This window comes from Egretta garzetta, unplaced genomic scaffold (genome assembly GCF_000687185.1).
Source record: "Egretta garzetta isolate BGI_Z169 unplaced genomic scaffold, ASM68718v1 scaffold136, whole genome shotgun sequence".
Classification (NCBI taxonomy): Eukaryota; Metazoa; Chordata; class Aves; order Pelecaniformes; family Ardeidae; genus Egretta; species Egretta garzetta.
The window spans coordinates 1,864,363-1,886,564 of record NW_009260066.1 but is presented as its reverse complement, the minus strand read 5'-3'; the positions used below and the strand labels follow the sequence as shown (position 1 = coordinate 1,886,564).

Here is a 22,202-nt window from a genome sequence, read left to right as displayed (position 1 = left end):
GAGGAAAGGACTAATGCTTCTAACTTAGGCAAACTCTTTGTACCAGAAATACCCCCTAAAATTCTGTGAAGTTTTTCTTTCATCCACTATTGATGTAGGTTTTTGGTGAGTGCTAGAGAGATTTTAATGTAAAATGGGAAGTTCATGCTGCCATTTCTCCCCCTTGTCAATCACAGGCATCTCTCTAGCTCTGTTTTCAAGGAGCAAAGCAACCTTGGATTGCAAGAATCAGCCTCCTCCTTGGTGCTGACCTGGTCATAATTGTTGATAGGCTCTTGCTTCAAAAGTGTGAAAAAACAAGTGGATATATGTCAGTCTTACATTTCAACAGTAAATTGAGGCAAAAACCAAATTAATTCTGATGCATACCTGAAATACGAATCCAAAAGATTATGATGTATTTTATCAGCGCTCTCAGTGGGAGAAAATTTAGGTGGTGGTGTTTCATATTGGTGTTGCCAGTATTTTGTTTTACAGCATGCTCATGCCCACACTTTGCATTTTTACTTCCCCATTTCAGATAATCTCTCTTGTGACTTCTTTGTTCCTTGGAATAGCAACTGACTTTTAAATTATTAAATAGCTTTGCCTTTCAAATCTGTTCATAACCATCTTTACAATTCTGGGGCTTCTTGGTAGAAACCAGTTGTGCAGTTCCACACAACATCAGCTGTGTGACCAAAAAACCACTATTAAATACTTCTGTTATTTTTTCTGTAGCATTGAAGTATATTTACCACTTGCCTTTTGGAGGTGGAAGGAGAAGCTTTGCAATGCTGCCATGTGAGATTGAGCTGATACTTTATGCAGCACCATTAGTCACACAGCAGGCAAATCTCATGCCAGTTTTTGTAAGGATATTTTTTCCATTTTTGATGTCTCTTAAAATCCAGTGTTTTTATAAGGTTCTTCTTTCTTGTGCTGAACATCCTCTTTAAATGGGGAAAAATTTAGCTAATCTACACAAAATTTAAGTTCACAAATCAATCTATTCTATAAATGGATCATCATCTACCTTTGTATCTGGCATTTAGGATCTTCTCAAAATGCAGCTCTAAAACCAAATTTGATTAATCTTTCACACCTACTTTTAAAGTCCTCTTGCCACAGTGCTGTAAAGTTGACCTAGGTGTGCCCACAGTGGAAGGCCCTGCCACCTTGCTGCACAGGCAGTCAACTTGCAAAATACTTAATGTGCTGATACAGAAGTACGTCCATTATAGCAAGTATAGCATGCATATGCTTGAAAACTTACAGAAAATTTACCTCAGTTTTGTATTTTATGATTCTAGACTGTTTCAAACTAAATAGCAAAAAGCAGTGGGTGGTTGTAAATGCTTGAATCTGTGAAAAGCTCCAAAGAATTAGGTTCAGACTTTTTTCAAGCCATAGTTATGCTAGATGAATGAGGTTCTACATCCAGTCGGTGACTGCTACTTCTCCCAGTCCTTCATATCTGCTGGTGAGCCTCCCACATGCTCCCTAACGCTCTCTAGTGAAAAATAATCAGGCCATCTTAAATATTGAACAAAAAAGTCTTGGCTAATCTGCCTCATTTTGGCCACCTGATGGTAGGGAGCACTTTTAGGAACAACTCAGCTACTAGATAAACAGTGGTGGTGGTGACTTTGAGTAAAAAACAGTAAGGAACAAATTGGGGCACTAACTTCTTCACAGAGCATAGCTGCAGCTGAAGGAACGTGTATATTGGTAGCCTTAATGAAAATGCTCCTATTTTAGGACGAAGGAGTACATTTGATTAGAATTAGCAGTAATTAGAGTTAGAAGTACATTTGATTAGGATTCTTCCAGTCCTGCAGGATTCCATAGAGATGTTTAACCCCAGTCCACGCAAATGATTCCTGAATTAAAATAAAGAGGGGAGATACCAGACAGACCATGTACGGAGAATGGCTCAGACCCACACTTTGAATATCATTGTTGGATTTCTCCCACGTATACATGACTTCATGTTTACATGGTTTTGTGAATCAGACCAGTATAGAGAACACTCATAAGCCTGAGTCATATAGTTTATGCAGTTTGTAGTATGCTATACATGAAATAGAGTGTGTTAGTTTTATTGTTGGAAAATAGACTGCAACAATGAACTACATTTTTTTAAGTAAATCACCTCTTTGTCCCTGCCTCCTTCCAAAATGGAAAGCTTTTCATTTCAGAGAACTTACTATTATCCATGCTTTTGAAATATCAGAAAAATGTAGCAGGTTTAACACAGATCAGGGAAGGTGTTATGATTGTGAGGTGAGTTAGGCTGTTCTGCTTGTTTTCCTCTGTATAAAAATAGGTATAATTTAGTTTTTCACATAAATAGTGTAGTTAACCTTTTGTTGTTATATCAGAGCATAAACTCAGATTTTATAGGCATTGGGCAATTAATTTATTGGCATTGCTATGACATTCATTATCATATTAAATACTTTTCATATTAGTTACCATAAACTTATTAGAATTGACTGATTAGAGGAGAAATGTAATGGATATGCTGTGTGTTATAAAAGTGATATCATATAGTATAATTTTATATGAGCATTTGTTAATATCCAAACAAAATCTAATTAAAAATAATTCTATTTAAATTGCATGACGTAGAAATCTTAGAATCTAAGTCCAGGTTTCTGATTTTGAATGAGCTTCCTTGGTATAAAAGTTGAATACATTATAAAACCTGCCTGTTGCTGGCCATTGACTTGACCTCTATATGTGTAAATAATTCCTTCTGAAACAACTGACATTTTAAGTATACTTAGCCTATTTCTGTTGTCTGTAATTCTTTCTCTTTGGGGTTAACAATATTTTTTTAAGTCAACAATGGAAACTCCTGAAAGAATTAATTACATTGGCCTATCCAGTCAGCAGTTATGTAGGGATATCATTAACCTGCTGTCCTTTCTTTCCCCCTCCTCTTTGGTTTTGTTTTTTTGTTTTGTGGTAGTCTGACCCTTGGTTATCATTGCAGAACTATGGAGGTGCAATGAGACCCCCACTGAATGCTTTAGGTGGCCCGGGGATGCCTGGAATGAACATGTAAGCACAATAATAAAATCTTATAATATTGAGAAAAATCGTTATTTCATTGTAGAAGTAACATTTGGGATACATAAGACAATGAGAACATGTTTTGATAAGTAACATGCTTTGATGATTAATAACTGCAATTTAAAAAAGTGAACCCACAGCAGTTTCCTTCTTCTGTGCGCATCTCTTACAGGCACCTTTGCTGTCCCTACAAGTCTGTAAAAATACTCAGTTTCTTTCACAGGTCAAAGTTCAAGTATTGGGAATATTTTGTCAGTATAGTCACTGATACTGATACATCCTTGAATGTGGTTTTTTTTTTTAAAGCGACATTATTTACATTTATGTTTTTACTGATTAAATATTTTGTAAAGAATGTTACATGTATGGGTCTTTTCTGCAAAACCAGAAGTACATCATTTTAGCAAATTTAAACCATTGTCTAGAACTATTCATAAAAGAAGACATATTTGAAAGATGAAGTGTGGATGATTCTCTCTCTTTTGCTGTTTTTATTTCCATAACTACATTTATTTCCATTCTAAACTGATAGAAGAATATTACCAATATGAGCATAAGGTTTTCAGTGTTTCTGTGTACTTGGACTGGATTGTCATTTGGTAAAAATTTATATAGACAGAGTTCAGTTAAGCTATACTGATTTATTTCAGGTATGGATTTAGTCATGGGAGAGCATTATGTCTTTTATACCTGTAGACAACCCCCCTTTGTAAGTGTGAAGAAAAATTCCAGAAGTAAAATTAGTGTATCTAGAGTAGACTACATTTAAGCTGAGGATTTTAGCATAGGAAGTGGCCCATCATGAGTAATCCTCTACACTTTAGATAAAACTTTTACTTGCTTGGAGTTGCTTACATGATCAGCAAGCCTGGACAATAAAATAAGGTGTTCCTTGTATTATTTAGATTTCTCTCTTAAAGAGATTCACAAATTTTAAGGGGCTGCTTAGTTACCTTTAGCATACCACAGACCAGAGATTATCATGTCACTCTTGGATCATGGGCCTAGCTCTACTGACATTAGAACATTTTTTCATAACCAGCATTTTGCAGACCCTGGGGTGGTCACAGAAGGCAGAGTGGTGGTCCGCCTATCAAGGGACTAGAATGATTTTACAATCTAAAGCAGAGACCATGTTCTTTTCTTACTCCTTTTACACCTTTGTCTTTCAAGAATGAGTTTTCAGCAGATTGACACAGAAAACACAGTGAAGATTTATATATCATTATGTTGTTACCATTATATCATAGATACCCATTTTTCCTCTTATTTTTACAGGAAAGATAAATGAGAGCTGATAATTTTCATTTCAAGTAAAGAGTTACCAACCTGAAAAAATAAAAGAGGTGTTGAAGTAGATAGTACTGTTAAAATACCTAATCCACCATATTCTGATTTCCAGACATACCTTGAATTTTTGACACAAATAAAATCTAAAGTTGGGTGTTACCCTATAATACACATCATACATTGGACTCAAGACAATTCTAGGAACCTTCCCAAGGGTAGGCATTTCTTTTAAATAAAATTGATGTAGAAAAAATACTTAAGATATTTGAAATTCAGAGTGAGTATAATATAAGCACTACAAAGATTGTCCTCATGAGGAGATTGAATTCCAAGAAAAGAAAATTAACTTTCTAAAGTAAAATGTTGTAGAAATAAAGTTGAGGATAGATAAGATACATTGAGGCTACTTACTGACATAAATGAGAGTTTGCATAGGAAAAATAAGAAAACAGGTTCCTGGATGACAAAAAGAATTTCTGAGCTGCCTGAAAGAGAGAAGATGGGTTGAAATACTACCATTTCCATATTGCAGCATTTAATAAACACATTTCACTTTGTGTTGAGCCAGTAAACATACATAGATGATATTCTTTTAATTCAGTGATGTGGGAAGTACATTTTCCTTTGAACTTGTCTGTTCTCTTGAAGGGGACACCATGAATTGGAGTCCTTTACACAGGAAATTCATTAACTTTGATACAGTATATGATCTTCTGAGAAGAACAAGAGGTGAAGCAGTAATTATGAAGTAGGTAACCACAGTTGTGTCCATGTCTTATCAGGCATACACTGGATACTCTTTCTTGGTTTAGAACAGGACTTCATACTGTCCCTTTGCTTATTATGTGCACTTTAAAGGCATAAGAGAGTCCAAAGTGCTAATACTTGAAAATTATTCTGTAACATATCCCAACCTGTGTTACATGCTGAATCACAGACCATTGTGAGGAACTCCGCTGTTGCATGCCTGACTACATGAATAATTTTTTTACCTTCAAACTTGAGTATTTTTTTTCCTTTGTCAAATGGAGTGACATATACCGATCAAAAGCAAAACAAGGGTTACTATGGTCTGGGTTTCTTTTAATTGTATTTCCAGGACAACAGGTTTTTTTCTTACTGTAAAGTTACTGCTGTCAAAGTTATCCTTACGCCGAAATCTTAGTGAAGACTTGTCGTCCATTCAATTCCAGCATTCAGGATCAGTTAGATTGCATCCAAGGATTGTAACCTGTGGGTAATGGCAATAGATGGACCCAGCTGTGCTAAATGTGTTCTTTGTATTATCCCTTACGATTTATCTAGTGCACAAGGCTAAGAAATAACAGTGTAAGTCATTTAATGTACTAACATTTCTAGGAAACAGGATAACTACACATGAGGCTATTGCCTTACAGTAATGTACACCATATCTTTTCCTTAGAAGAAAATTATTCAGTGTTCTATTCAATGTTTTTGGCTTTTTGGCAATGTTAAAATATAAAAATGTGTACTCTACAAAAACAGTTGCAATTTAAAATCCAGCTCAGAAAGCACAAAAGGAAGCTGTTTTGCTTAGGAGCAGAATATCTGCCAAATATAATTTTACATTTTTCTAGATGAAAAAGTGTTCTTCATTGTCAAAAATGGCAACAACCAGCTTGAGAGCTCATAGACAGTATTTTGGTCCAGGAGCATATACTCCACAGATGCAGTTACTGCTAAATAATTGCTTGCTCTGTCATAACTAATGCCTATCAGATTACTGTTTGAAACAGCTGATACATATACTATGTTCTTCTACAAAATAACTTTATTTTAGCTATAGGGTTTTAAGTTGAAGCTTGGTGTAGATCCATTTTTAGTTAGATTTTATTTCTTTGTGAAAAAATGCCCCCTTTGGAACAAAATGGCAAATTTCAGGGAACAATGTTACATTTCACTGGCACTTTTTAATGGCCTGTGTGATCTGCAGGCGCCAAGATTATCTCAGTCATACCTGAAAAGAAAAAAAATTCAATTCACAAACTTGTGTCTAGATGTTTAATATCCTGATGATTGAATATTTTTGCCACTTGGGAAAATAAAATTTTAGACTTTATTTTTTCAAGTACTAGCATCAACACTGTAGGACTAACTGTAAGGTTAAAATGCAGCTGTAACTAGTCATAGTGATAGATACTTCATAAATTCCTCTATTTTAGAATTAGTACATTCATAATAATATTTTATGACTCTGTTGATGCTTCCAAAATAAACATTTAATAAAGGGTAAAAACCTGCTTGCATTGCATTGAAAAAAAATGCAGGTAGCTTTTTTTTTAATGTGTGTTTTATAAGCTGACAACATTTGGCTCCACAAAAACCGTATGGCTTTCCAGCAGAATCTGCCACAATGTTTTCTAAGTCTATACTTAGAGCTGTCCATGGCTTCCAGTAAAACTGCAAGTTCCAACAGCTTTTTAGATGAAAGGTGAGTTTCCCAGTCTCCTTATAAGGCCTGTCTTAAGTTCCCATGTTGCTGTGGCTTAGCCGAATCATGTATCTGAGTCAGCTTTTTAATATCTCTGTAGTTCAGAGTATCTGCAGAGTTGTCACAGCTATTTTCCATTTGATGCATTTCACTGGATATATTTGTGTTACTTAATGTCATGCAAACCAGTGCAGGATTTTGGTGTGGAAGCAGACTTCCAGTGTTGTTACAAATGTTCCTGATTTCTCTGAAAAAGAGGATCCAATAAAACAAATTTGGTACATAGAAAAAATAACAACTTTTTTGTAAAAGAAAAAAAGAACGCCTAATATTTCACCTTTTAATTGTTAGCAGAGGATAAATTGCTGAATATTTTACCTGAGGAGGATGAGTACTGTGGAAAATTTTCACTTGATTTATTTCAATTGATTGTTTGAGCTAATTTCTTTATAGTTTCATCAACAATGTAATGAAAAAAAAGAAGATTAAATATTAACTCTCTCGGGCAACATATCTACTTAATAGTTTTTAGTTTTGCAAGACTTGAAAATAGATGGAAAACTTCCTGAACTCATTAATAAATCCTGCTTTCTTCTCTGTATTTAAATTACTCTCCCATGTCTGGTAAGCTGTGGTGGCTAATGTTGCTTTTCTAAAACTAATGAGGCCAAAATACCATTTTAAATGCAAAAGTTTTGTCATCTGCTCTGCCTCTCAGTTGTCAGGGCCTTCAAAAAGTGATTTCGTCTTATTTATAAATAACTAGGAGTTCTTAATGCTCCCAGGAATAATTATCGTTATTGAGATGTTATGACTGTAAACATGGAGATTTTACCTCCCATATGGCTTAGCTCCCTCAGGACTGTTAAAGACGAAGCCTAACCACCAAACTATTTTTCTGAGCTCAGCTAAGAGTGAGAAACTTAAAATAACAGCAAGAGTTGTGAGAAAACGTGCTCTATCTGGACAGTTTTTCCTTTTTTCCATTCCCGTTCCCTTCTGCTTTTAGTACCCCTCTGATGTCTCATTGAAGTTGGTTTTGTCAAGCAGGTCTTCTGCCTCTGAAATGCTCTTGTCCTTTCTGCCCAGGAGCTGCCACTTGATCATGCCTACACCATTTGGGCCAAGTGTAACAAGAATGTCTGAAAAGTTTGAAATTTCTATTTTGCCTGCTGTATGATAAATTTAACATTTCTGTGACTTCTGTGGAGATAATGTAGTCTCATTCAAGTAGTAAACTGGTTTTAGATAACGTATCTAAACATAAGTTTGAAGTGTGGTGTGTTTTCAATTTTTAGTACATGAGCTTTGTTATTGTTAATGTTGTTATTATCAGATACAGGATATAGCACCATATTTTCTGTGGCTTGTTCTTTTAAAAAATAGTTTTCCCCAGCATCACTTTCACTAATGAAACCTTACTATACTGACAGTACTCTAGATCCGTACTCAATAAATGCATGCATCCTCAATTCTTCAGGAAGGTACTTAATGATGTAAGCGAGACTTCTGTTTCTATGACTGAAATTACACTTATATTTTAGTACCTTTCTGCCTTTGTCTGTACTGTCAGTAGACTTCTGTGGAATGTGTGATACTTCCTCTAAATATTTTTGAAAAGAGTAACAGAGTACAAGGACAAACACTGCTCATGAGAACTTACTGGGAACTTGTTTTTTACTCTTTGCAAAACTTCTGTGCCACACTAAAATACTGCATCTATGTAACACAGAGCCAAATTCTCCGTGAACAGAAGGCAGGCACATCAAGAGACACTAATTTGCAATGTCCTTCAAATTGTTCCATTGAGAAAAGGAGAATGTCTGGCACTTCCTAAATTTACAAGTGTTTGCGACCGATGCAAAACTGTGCCACCTCCACCGTAGTCCCTGGCAGTGTGGCTACTGGGGAAGGACTCCTGGTGCCATTCTGGCAGGTCCTGCCCTGAAGAGTACAGAAGTGCCAGAATGAGACAGGAACTGAAGTGTCTTAAATGTGAGTGGGAGGGTTGTAATAATAAATAAATTAACTTCAACCAGCTCATAGACTGCTTAAATGATAATGGTAGTGCAATGATGAGAATTTTGCTATAGCATTATAACTTGGTGTAGTTATGGTTTATAAACACACTTTAATTTGAAAAATGACATCGCCTTCCTTACTCCAGAAACAGATGATTTTGATTTGCTCAGAGCTGGTCAGAAGATGGGGATTGGTCTGTGTCTCATCTTTCATATTCTGTTACAGGGGTCCTGGGGGTGGTAGACCTTGGCCAAACCCAACCAATGCCAATTCTGTAAGTAAATATTTGAAATATATTAGACATCATCTTATATTTAGGGAAGTATTTCTCATCAGTACACCGGGAAAAAATTGCGCTTCATTCAACAAATAGAATACTGCATGCTTTATCCCCACAACCCTAATGCAGAAACAGGTACAGTGAGGAGCGCATCTGAACAGAGAGCTCATTGACCTGCAAATATCCAGCTCTGTTCACAGTCACACAACAGCTCTGCATCTTTGCATCAGTTACAGCACTTCCATAACACAAAGGTTATCCTGGGGTATATTTAAAACACATTTTAGCTTCCTTTAGTGCAAGTAGGATGAGTTAGGTCAACACTATCTGGACAGCAAGCTCTACAGAAATCACAGCTTGTTAAGATACAGCTTAATGCGTGCTCACTATTTTACATAACAAAAGCACATTTGCTGCTCTTAACTGGGGAATATGGAATCATAGAGCAATTGCTTGCAAGACATCAGCCATTTTTATATGCTTTTTGTAAAAAGCAGTGCACTCTATTGAATTTCATTGCAACAACTACAAAATGTGGTAGTTTAATAGCAGCTTGAAGGAAGAGGAGGTCAGTGAGGCATTCCACATGAACAACAGTGTCTGGTATTTCTTCAGAAAACACAAAGGTAAAGTTTTCATTCAGTGATCACACACCATTAGTATAAAAGTGTGTCCCTTTTTAGCACTTGCGTTTGGATAGGATGGGTCTGGCTTAACAGACTAGCCTGGTTCTTTCTGTTATTCTCAATTTTGATTTTTTAATTCTACTAATGACTATTGGGGAAAAAAGGAGCTGAAATTCTAAGTTTCTTTTGCATGTACTCAACTAAAATGGACTTTATGATATTTTTCAACTGATAGTTGAAATATTTTCATTCTGTGAAATTAATTGAGAAGTCCAATAATAGATGTAAAAATGGGCTGGCTGACAAGTTGTCTACAATCATGTAAGATGCTTATGCTACAAAATAATTTTGTATTTGTCAGTACAGTTGCTTAATTCTTACACCATCCTCCTACAATAGCATTGGTCCATGCTCCTCTAGAGAGAATAATTGCAAAGGCTATCGTAAAGAAGGAGACCAGATTATTCACAGGCAACTGGGTTTCTCCAGTAACAAATACCACAACTGAATTTGAAATGAAAATAGAACACTGTCCTTTAAAAAAAAAAACAAATAATGCAAAGAAATAAAACTAGTAGCTTCTGGGGTGAAAGATATAAGAGTCGCTTTTCGTTTTATCGGCAAGCTTTTAATCAAGATCAAGTATATATAAGAACATACAAACTCAGTCCATGCTTGGGATGACTCTGAAGTCCTATTGACATAAATGCAAGTTCGTGCTGCTTAAGTTTATAAACCTTACAAAGCATATTACCTTAATAATCTTATAGCTTAACCTTCTACTCTAGACTGCAGATCTTTACAGACCTTATTGTGGCTCCCACAATAAGAATTAAGAAGTCTCTTGTAGTAGATGCAATAACTGGATTTGTCCTAGACCTTGTAACTTACTGTCTCAAAAAAGTGATGCTAGCTGTTAGTATGCATGCCTCACTTGCTATGAAACAATGGAGGGCAGATATCAGACCTCAGCCTACAGACATTTAAATGTGTAAATTATGTTATTCTTATTAATGTCATTGAAGTGTCTACAGGGAACGGTGATCTTAAATGGGAATATTTTTATTTGAAATACCAGTTATTAAATTTGTTTTGTGTCTATATTGCTAGTTTTGGACTTGAACATACTTACAATGACAGGTTGTTGAAAGGAAGAGGTGTTTGCTTTGACAACAATAGCATTTTTCCATAATCCTTAACCATGTCTTTGAAATAAATTAAACAAATAAGCATTAACCTACAGCTTTACATAAAAGTATGTATGGATTCCATCTTACTGCAGAAGAAATTAATGTTTCTGTTGGTATTACAGATACCTTATTCTTCAGCGTCTCCTGGGAACTATGTAGTAAGTACACTTGTGTGTGTTTGCTTATTAGAATAGATGTTACATTTTATTTAGGCAAAAAAATAGCTGTCCAGATGTTAAATAGGACACTTGTGTTTCGGTTGAGAACTGAACATCTGATCTGCACTTAGGTTTTTTTCTGCCATCTATGGAGTGTATGTTGATGTTAATTCCTAGAATCATTATCAGTCTGGTCAAAATGGCCCCAAGTGCTGGTTTATTTCAGCAAACTTTTATATAACCGATACAATATATTGTCTTCAATAATAAAGGACAAAACCCCTCCAGGTTTCTCAGTAACACAATATTGTCTATGAGTTTTTGAACTTCTTCAGAATAAAAGGCATTTGAAGAATTAGAACATGCCTTTATCTCCCCGAAGATACACAAATGGGTCCTCACAGCTAACATTTTAAGGGAAATCTTTACTCTTATAATATCTTCTGAAGACCTGAAAATTCTTTTTTTCTCCATAGTCTCTTATGTCTTCATTTCACAGACATTGTCTTAATTTATTATGCATTAAGTAGTATCATTGTTTTTTCTTAGTCTGTACTTTAGAATGAAATAATTAAAACTTTGTAATATGCCCAGCATTGAGCTGTCATTCAAAAGAACATGAAATGTTAACCCTGTCTCTGGAATTTAACAAATACACTTCACCTATCTACAAAATGGGTTTTGTTGGAGTATATACTGCTGGTTTTATCTCTGTCCCAAGAGATTGACTTTGTTTATCCTTTTAGGCTATTTATTATCATTGTTACTGTTGTACTTGAATTATTTGTACTTGGATTTTTTGTACTTCTGATGTACTCTTCTAAGGCATATTGCTTCATCTGTTTTTATCACATGCTTAGTACTGGTGTCACAGGGTAACAAGGGAGAATTATATATATAATATATAACCATATATGTTATATATACTTTATATATATATATATATGTTGGAATCCAAATTTCTGTTGGTCGGTCAGGTTTCAGTAGACCTCTCTTTTGATATTTCATGTTCAATCACCTGAAGATTAGACAGCTGCAGGGCATTCGCTTTAACCAGCACAAAAACTGAAGCTGTTTCAGAATGTAGAAATAGCAGGTCCTTCACCATGAGGACAATATACCAGCGTTTTTCCAATCTGTTTGTGCTGCTTATCAGTTTCTCTTACTTTTAGTCTTTGTAAAAAAGATGATCCTGCAGAGCTAAAGCTGAAGGATGAGTTCATGGATAAACTTGTTTTGTTTAGACAAAAGCAATTTCTTTTGTCCTTTATTTAAACACTTAGCTGTGAAAAATTTTATGATTTTCCTAGGTGTCCATAACTGTAGTACTCATTTTGCCATTTTTGGAGGAAGCAGCACAAATCTGCTGATCTCCAAACCAGTTCTTCTAACGCAGAACTTCATAAATTTCTCTCTACTGGGAAGAGGTTTTGTTGGTTTTGCCCAAGACAGTAGTGATCAGTTGTTGTTGCAGATTTTGAAGGTTTTTATTGAATATTTGACCTCATATTCTCATTTTTTAAAAGCATGAAGTCATCAGAAACTAGAAAAGGAGATACTATAGAAAATTATTTTAAAGAAGCAAACCTAAGTAAAATGCAGGTCGTAGTAGCGAACTCTGTTGGTGTACTCATATCAAGCCAAAGGTCAGCCAGGATTAATGACTTGGCCAAAAGAGGGCATCACCATACTTCAGTGTATAGATGAAGAGGAGCAACAGTAAAGAGGTGATTTTACCTCTTTCAGTGGTAATGATGAGACTGATGCTGGAATGTTGCATCTCATTGGCAACATTGAAGAGAAGTCAAAAGATATGCAAAGGTGCCAGAATGAGGCACATGAGAGACTGAAGTATTGGAGCAAATGCCTGAGCCTCTGATGAGATGTGCTCTGTGAACTCCAGCTGGGCTGGTAGGAAAGGTGACTGACTGATTCCTTGTCCCCACTCTTCTACTGAAGGTTACCAGTCCTTCAAGTCTGCCACTGGAGTTCCTTGAATGGGTGACCCTCTTTGTCCAAAATAACTGAAGCTGACTGAAGCACTTAAAGAACCAGGTCCTTGCTGAAGCACTTCAGTTCACCCAAAATAGGTGGAGGGACAGTCACAGATGGAGCTCCAAGCAGAGCTGAGGCTGCTGCTAACAGAGCATAGTGGTGGACCAAGGGTTGAAATCTTCTTCTGCCAACATAAATGCTTGCACAATGCATGTCTTGTCTGATGCTGAGAGAATAGTCTTCCTTCAGAAAGGCTCACCACATTTTGGAGAAGGAATGCATGAACTCCAGCCATACAAACAGCTAAATAAGCAAAACTGGAGGGCAGTAGCTTCCAAGAGAGCATTTGGGGACAAGGTGTGGGCTGGAAAGCTCTTAAAGCAGCTTTTTAGCCAAAGGAATAATGATGTGGAACTACACAGTTAGATAACTTAGTCTGGTTAATTTATCAGACAGATTTTTGAGAAATAATTCCATTACATATTAATATGTTCTCAGGGAGAAAATAGTTGATGCCAACAGTCTTCCTAAGAGAAGAAAATACACAAAAAGTGCAAGTAAATGCAATTTTAAATTTAGATACAAATGCTAATAGTGATAAGTAACTTTTCTAATAAATGACCAGTTAGTGGTTTCTACACCTCTTTATGTGATGCTGAAAAATACATATGTAAATGTAAAAAAAGCAAGTTGGCGAGCTTAGTGCACAAGTACCTGGATAAAAAATCACAGCCTGTGATGCCCAGAGGGTCATACATGTGATCGAAAGGTCCCTTTGATTTTAGAGTCTGTAGCTCTGCAGCAGCAACGGGGGAATTTCTTGTTGCTGAGGAGCTGAATAGACCTTTCAGACAGTTTTGGCAAGCCCAATCCTAACACATTCAATTGTAATTTGGGGGAAAAACAGCTATGTGGCTGCTGGCAGTATGAAATGAAGTTGTGATTGTGCCTTGATTTTTTTAAGCTGATTCGTAGGTCTCATGGTGGAGCAAGCCTTTGTTCCATCATGTTTCATAAAAGACACTCAGTGACCTTGCTTAGTTCTCGAACAAGGGGAAGCACAAGATAAAGAACTGGTAGGTCCTGTAACATACAAGGGCATACAGGTATATATGTGTTGACTGACTACAGGGTTGAGTTGCTGCTGCTGCGTAAAAGATTTCTGTTTCACCTACAATTAACCGTGAGTGCCTGGCAGACAGATGCTTCCCCCTGCAAGTACTTTACTTTTAGAAGCCCGGGGAGGAGTGGTATCAATCAGAAAGCTGCTACGTTACTGAGTTTGATTGTCTGAAAATAGTGTTTGTTAGTATATTATTGCTAAATGTTTTGTAAGAAATGGTATTTTAGGGAGGGCATTGAGAAACAGGGTCTATTGTTTTAAATCCAAGACTTCTCTGCCTCCTTCCAAAATACCTCAGTGAATTATAGCCGATCTCAGCAATGTCCTTGCAAGCAGACAGGAACAACCAAACCTTTATATTCAGTGCTGCTGAAAAAATGTTTCTGCCTGCAACAGTAGATCTGCTATTTTAAAATATAACAAAAGAGAAAAAATATAAAAAGGGTCATATGGTAATGAAAATAATAATCTTTGTTAGCAATCTGTGCATTTTTTATTATGGAAAGTCAATATTTATTGACTTTTATTGACACAGACATTTTTATCAAACTGGAAGTCAGTAGTTTTTCATGTTACGTAAATATATTAGTGGACCTGCAAACATAGGAATCAAGGAGTTACGGTTCTGTTCTTACTAACCAATTAGGATGGTAAGAATAAAATTCTTGGAGAAATTTTTAGAAGAACCTTAAAAAGCTTGTTTAACACCCAGAGCAGTTTGTCTACAGTTCTTAGTCAAAAGCAGATTTGCAACACAGGAATACCTGAAACTAAGAAAATAGATGTCCCTTGATGGTTTTTTGGTTTTTTTTATCTTTGATTTAGCAGTCTGGGCAAGTGATATGACTGTACTGAGCATTATCCTGACATTTTAATCCATTTGTCATTAATTAGAGAAGAAATTATGTATACAGATGTTACTTTAAAAAATTGTAGGATATTACACAGACAGAATTAAGATGCCTATGGCATCGAGATACCAAGTCTGCCTGAAAAAGAAAGCTTTCTTAAGGTGATTAGGCTCTTCTGCCCCCACAGGACACCCCCTTGTTTTATGCTTAGCAAACATCGGTTACTCTGCCATTGACTATGTACGGAGTACAACAAACCAGAAATGTTAGCTGAAAACTCAGTGGTAGTAAAAGTAGGTTGAGGGAATTAAATATAATTGTCTTAGGCCCTGTTCCAAGCATTTCTCTTGTCTGACTCACAGCATGACACGGAGTTATTGACTAATGGATATTCTCGTGTCTGTATACCTGCATACATCAGAAGTCTGTTCCAGAGCTTGCTGACCAATTACCTTGTCTTAATCTGTGATGAGCTGTTCTGCTAGCTTATCAGAAAACGTGCATGTTTTTACCAGAGTAACTCATGACATTCACGATACTTTTTTTTTCATTTGTACTGTGTATTTTTTTCCTTTCATGCTAACTGACATTTTCTACCCTCTCTAGGGTCCTCCGGGAGGTGGAGGGCCACCAGGAACACCTATCATGCCTAGTCCTGCAGGTACTGAAATATATTCGGAAATAATGATAATTATAAGGGATTTTAGGAAGTACCCAAATTATTTTTCAGACTGATTTTAATGAAGAGTCAGCTAATGAGAAAGTACTAGATTGGTACTTTCTGTATCAGTTTTTTTCCCCGTACTTTCACTATTTCTTTCCCTGCTATGTTGCAGAGATAGAGTAGGTAGAAACCATTTCATCTGTGAAGTTCAAAGCAGTTAATTTCTCTGGCTTTTGAGCCCATATTTTCTTCTACAATTTCAGCAATAGTAAGGAAAAAATGAAAGAAGACAGAATCTTTATTTGTTTTTGCTAGTGTTTTTTGGGGCAGTTCCACCAGTTTGGCAATCAGGAGATTTCTGAATTTCTATAGTAGAAAACTTCTACTGTAGTATCCTATGGAATAGACCTGACCAATGTGTGGCTCTTGAGTAATACGCGACCAACATGCATGGCTGCATCCTGCAGCTATGTCATCTGACTGACAGCAAGGTCATGCTGGACAGATTGCTCTTCTGTGTCCTGCAGTGGAGGAGGCATGCCCCAGAGCAACCACTGTCATGTCCTACTGGTGACCTGTTTCCAAAACTTCAACTGCCCCATCATGTACCCCAGTAACATGGTCTGTATCTTGCAACTCTGACCACATGGAGATTTTGGCCATGCAAAAGATGGCCACATTCCTACTAAGGTTTGAAGAACAAAGGAGGAGGATGGCTGTATTCAGGATGGCTAGCTAGCTTCTCAAGGCTTAAAGGTGGTCAACTAGATGTAAGTATTTCCCTCCACTGATGTTCTGCAAAAATTCTGATACGAAGGTGGAACTTCAGGATGTGGAGGATGCTGTTCTCCCCCGTCGACAGCATCAGAAATCTGCTAAAATGAAACTTAATTATATCTTGTGTAACCCAGTATTAAGTAGCTATGCCTTCTGGCCAACATCTGCCTTTGTAATTCACTTGCATCATCCAAGAGAGACTTGTTCACCTCCGCGATGTTACAGCATCGTCAGTCCTTATGTCCTACATGTTCATGCTGTCCTCTCCAGCACAAGAGGGTAGGGATGTTTCCTAACAGGCCATGAGAACTTCTTGCACCAATATAGTATTGTTATTAAATACAATTCCAGGGCTTTAAAAAAATGCAAGTTGAGATAATGCATAGGGCTTCCTTGATGTCCATATTATTAGTGAAAAAGATAATAAGTGCAAGCTGGCATTTAAAAGTTAGAATCTCTTTTAACATAAAACTTATGGACAGCCTGCACTTTTAAAAATAGCACTGCAGTTATGACACATGTTAGGCTGTCTGTGTGCATTTGAAATAAAGCTTCTGCTGGCAGTTGTTCCCATTTTCATATGAAAACCATTGGACATGGGCCACCTGAGAGTTTTGCAAAGGTACTTAAACTTGCCTCTGAGATAAACCAGCTCCGAGTGTTCCGACGGCCCAACTGACCTGTAGGTATTTTCGCATGAGCCAGCAGAACATGGGGAGAGCCAGGGATGTGTTTTTCAGAAGGATCTGGTGGATGAAGAACTTGTTGCCTACCTCACTGAACATTAAAAGTAACTCTGTGTGTGCTATTTTAACTATCATAACTTCAGGCTAAAAGCTTTTTGTTCCCTCTCTTCCTCAAACAGCATATTTGGATGTTGTAGTGATTCATACTGCTCTGTATTTAATGGAATTACTTACTCACCAAGGCTAATGAATGCTTAGAAAACTGTCTCAGAAAGAGTAAGGAATAGGCAAAGGCCTTGACTTTAACTGCCCACTGTACATACAAATACATTCTTGCGGGAGGTCAGGCCGCATTCCCAACACATTTCAGTCTGGTCTCAGCTTTCTTGCTTTCACTACTTCTGAGTCAAAAGTCCCCCATCATCTTGTCTTGGAAAAGGAATTACAGCTCAGCATTGTTTTTTGCGTGTGTTGTTAATCTCAAAATTCTGGTTCAAAGATGTAGAATTGTCTTTTGGAGGAGCTAGGTAGAGTCCTAAGCTATTCTTGATTCTTTTGCAGATACTGTAGAGGTACTGCATTTCCAGAGTTGCCAATGCTTTTTTAAATCACACCATCCCTTTAGGGATGTATGTAGACTTTCCTTAGGTCATTGTCCTCTCAGTAAACTTTTCCATTACATGGCCTATCATCAGGTTCCCTTGGGAAAGGTTTTTGCCTAATTTGTCTATTTGCTGCATTTTTTGCCTTCTCTTTCTTACAAATATTGATGAAGGCTGGTAACACTTCAGGTGTGTTAGCAGCAGGGATAAGCTGGAGATCAGAATGAGTAATTTATATCTACTAATGGTTCTTAGGCGTTGGTTTCTTAAGTTCGGCCAGAAGAGTTATGTGGGTTGTCTTCTGTGTCTTGTTAATTAAATCTTGCATTTTAATTCTGGAGGTGCTCCATCTGAAAGTTCATGTGCATTGAATGGAGGGAAAGGACTGAGATGCAATACAGCTGGATCAACATCAGGCGAGACTAAGTGGAATTCTTGGCAGAAGTTGCTGGCTTAGGCACCCCACTGTGCCAGGGTGGTTTTGTTGGTTTCAGACTTGGGGGTTTTTTGAAAAATTGCACTACACTGTACCATGAAGATGCGTGAGCTAAAGCTGTCCTTAGAGCGAGGATCTTTGCACACTGTTCCACTAAATAGATCTATCCAAAATCAAATAGACTGACATGAATAAGAAAAAAAAAAATTCATTCACTGTACTAACTTGCAGTCTGTATAATGAGAAGCTATTTATCATCCATTACAGATGGAAAACAAATTACAGGAAGCATTGAGAAGAAAGAAACTCCTGTTTCATAGAAAATATTGAAGATGAGTGAAATAATTTGGAATTCCAGGAAAAAGGGTTTATGGAATTAAATAGTTACAGATACTTGGTGATTTATAAACCTTTTAACAGTCATGCATAAAACTAGAGTCTAGAAGTAGTCACTTAGGGACCATTGCAATTATTTCTTTTCATAGCTCTGTTGTGTGGTAGCAATAGATAGAAAGGGAATGATATCTTCCATTATATTGCCACTGTGTATCAGTGATTCAGGCACAGAAATAATATGAACAAAATGACAGGAAATGTATTAGATGAGTAGTTTTACTGGAAGGTATATATTAGCACTTAAAATAATCTCTTATTACAGATTCAACCAACTCTGGAGACAACATGTACACTTTAATGAATGCAGTACCACCTGGACCCAACAGACCTAATGTAAATATGAATCTAGTTATATACTTCTATGAATTATACAGCCTTTTTTTATCCAAACTATGTTTCCATCACATACCATTAATACTAAGTTTTCCATTTTTATGGGTGACACTTCAGTTGCTTCCCCTGCACCATGTACTTTTTAATGTTTCCCAAATCAATCACAACAATACATGCAAAGTAAAGATTGGGGCATATTCTTCCACATGGAAAAGACCTTAGAAGCTTCTACATGTGGATCATGGGGCAGCTTAGTTTGTCACACTGTGGTGCAGTACACTTCTGTGCGATAGGACGTCATCCTAGGAGCTGCCACTAAGGTTTAGTTTCTGCAGGATTCAAACTTTTGTTATAAAAAAGTACCTACCCTTGAAAAGGGAGGAGAAAATTGCTGAAAGTGACCCAGTACTATGTTGCCCCGCCATTCTGTACAAAAGGATAAAATGAATACGTCTAAGAAGAAACAAACTTCCCTGTTTATCTAAATGGGATGTTAAGAATGAAACCTATTGATAACTTTTAGGTATTTGCCTAATGGACTGGTTGACTTGTGTCTATTTTAGCCTAAACTTCAGCAGTTCTAGCGCTGACAAAAATCTGGATTCTTAGGTAGAACTTTTTTTTTTCTCTGATCTTTCTCTGTGCCTTCAGTTTTACTGCATTTCTCTGATTTCAACCGTATTCATTTAATCACAATCCATATTAGGGGCCTTTTGAAAAAAAAAAGGCCAGTAGAACTTAAAAATATAGATATTTAGATATTGCTAAATCATTATGCAGTGAATTTTAGAAATTTTTCTGTAATATTAATGTCTTTAAGATTTTGAAGAACTAAATTTAAGGTTAGTATCTGAAATTTGACAGAAACTGCTCATGCTGCAAAGGTAATGCGGACTAGTCCAGTTGTCAGGATGGATAATGTGGAGTTTGAAAGCTGTTAATTAAGTGATCACTCATGGAAGAGAATCGTAAAGTTCCCTGTAATTTCAGTGGGAGTAGAGCTAGGTCATACACAAAGTGGAAGTAAACAATAAATTATTCCTGAGTTACATTCCAGCCTACAGAGGTGAGACTTTCCAAAGATCATGAAGGTAGCATTGGAAAAAGTGAATAAAAGCAATGATGTTGTTGCAGTCTTCACATGAAAGACTTTCACTCGATTTGTGCATTCAGAGCTGGGACTGTGCATTTTTCCTTTACTTTTTTTTCCCTGAGGAATATTTTCTTTTTATTAGATTTATCTACAAAAAACTGTGCAGTAATACCAGTTTTTAATGTCTGATCCTTTTGTAGTTTCCAATGGGGCCAGGGTCAGATGGACCTATGAGTGGACTGGGTGGAATGGATTCACATCATATGAATGGATCATTAGGTAATGATAGTAAATACTCCGAACATTGTGAATTTTCAATGACTAGTGCCATTTCCTATGACCAGTTCTCCGAGTTTTGTGGAAGACTGTATGTAGAATTCTTTTAAAAACTGAGAAAGTTGTATATACATCAATAAGAAGTATTAAGATACTTTTTAAGCATATGAGTTGGCATACATCATGCACCTCTGGAAGAAAAATACTGTGTTTTATTTATGCAAGAGAGTATAGTTTTAATCCAGTTGATGAAGATCAGTCTAAAAGCATACCATGTCAGTAATGTAGAGGTGAAGGCTTGAGAACCATTTTTATTTACCTCTCTTCCTCTTTGAAAATCATGGGAAGGTGTCATTGTGACATGCTGCTGTACGTTCTTATCAGCTACCTGGAAGTAAGTTGTTACCTATTTTGATGTATGTGTTAAGCTGGTTTTATCCCAACATTTTGGTATCTTCATTGGTTCTCTAATTAGCCATATGTCTGTTAAGTGTGAATATTATTACTCCATCCCCATTAGCAGCTTCAGACAGCTGCCAATTTTTAATGCACCCAAAAGAACATTAATTCTTGTCAGGGCATGCAGAGGCAGGAGGAACAGTGTACTGCTTGACTTCTGACACTGTGATTTTTGAAGGACTTGAACCTAGGGGAGAAGCCTTGCACAACTCTGCAAAACACATCTCCTGACCATCCTAGCAAACTCTTTGCTCTTACTCTTTGCTGGAAGCCTGACAGACACTTGAAAGGGATTTAAGAAACAAGCCACAGCTAAATAAATCACATTTATGCCTTCCTCTTCCAAAAACCTTGGTTTTATTTGCTCCTGCCATAACACCAGGCCAGTAGCTCTGAATGCAGTTCTTGTGTTGTACTCTTCACTTGTGTCTGCACCAAGGGGTGTCGGTCATGCAGGCAGCAACAGGGGGAAACTTCAGGCTGCAAGGACTTTAGATCTCCTTCTTCTTCTATCCCCCTGGTCCACCAGCAAGGTTCTTTTTTACATATGGGAGCTGGCCTGATGCCTGCAAGGGGCACGAGCAGCTCCCTGATGAGCAGTGTTTTCCCTTATGGGGAGAAACCCAAGCAAGCTAGATCCAGGTCAGGCAGGCAGAAACCAAACTGCCACAGAGAAAAGCTCTGTCACCTTCCCAGCACAAGCACAGACCAACCTAAACTCCATACCATTTAAGTCCATACTGCCATGGGTAGGTGGAGATCCATCACTCATAGCCCAAAAGCTGGAGGTTGTGAGCCAGGAAGTATAACCAGGTAAGAAGAAGGGAGAAATTTGAAGAGGCTATGACAAGATGAGAAAAAAACCTAAGCCATCAAACCTCATTTAGTGGACATGTTCTGAACGATTAAAATTCAGCAGTAGGCACCTACCTCCTGATAGAATTGTCTTTCTTTCTAGGAAACCATGTTCCTGAAATTCCTAGATTACTTTGCATAAGGGCACCTTACGATTTTACAGCCTTCCTTTACATATTACAATCCTAAAATGGATTGTTGCTTTAATTAATAATTGTGCACATCACATTTCAAATAAATGAAAAACTGCGTAAAAGGTAATCACATCTTCTTCTGTCACTTTCTATAGCCTGAGAATTATTTCTTAGCTGAAAGAAAAAATCAAATTTAGGCAGTTATGGAAGGATTTTACATGTACCTAGCATTTGGTTAGTTATTTTGTCTGTTGAAGATGATGACGTGTTAAGTCAAATTAATGATGACTGCTTTGTAGGGGTATCTGAACTGGAACCTGAGTGCTTTTAGGAAAGGAGAGCTGGGAGAGATCTCCTGCATTCATTTTCATGCTGCAGCAAGCAGCTGTATCTCCTAAGCAGATGGATAAATTGGTCAAGGTCCATCCTGAACTTCTCCAACTT

General features: G+C 36.9%; 1 protein-coding gene across 1 annotated transcript in view; it reads left to right on the top strand.

Annotated features, from left to right (window-relative positions):
- Window positions 1–22,202, top strand: part of SSBP2 (single stranded DNA binding protein 2) — a 157,352-nt gene that overhangs the window by 116,632 nt on the left and 18,518 nt on the right. The window contains exons 11-16 of the mRNA XM_035896615.1: window positions 2,981–3,048; window positions 9,050–9,098; window positions 11,043–11,078; window positions 15,654–15,708; window positions 18,871–18,941; window positions 20,235–20,313. Of these exons, the coding sequence (XP_035752508.1) occupies window positions 2,981–3,048; window positions 9,050–9,098; window positions 11,043–11,078; window positions 15,654–15,708; window positions 18,871–18,941; window positions 20,235–20,313 (358 nt within the window). The remainder of the gene's footprint in view (window positions 1–2,980; window positions 3,049–9,049; window positions 9,099–11,042; window positions 11,079–15,653; window positions 15,709–18,870; window positions 18,942–20,234; window positions 20,314–22,202) is intronic.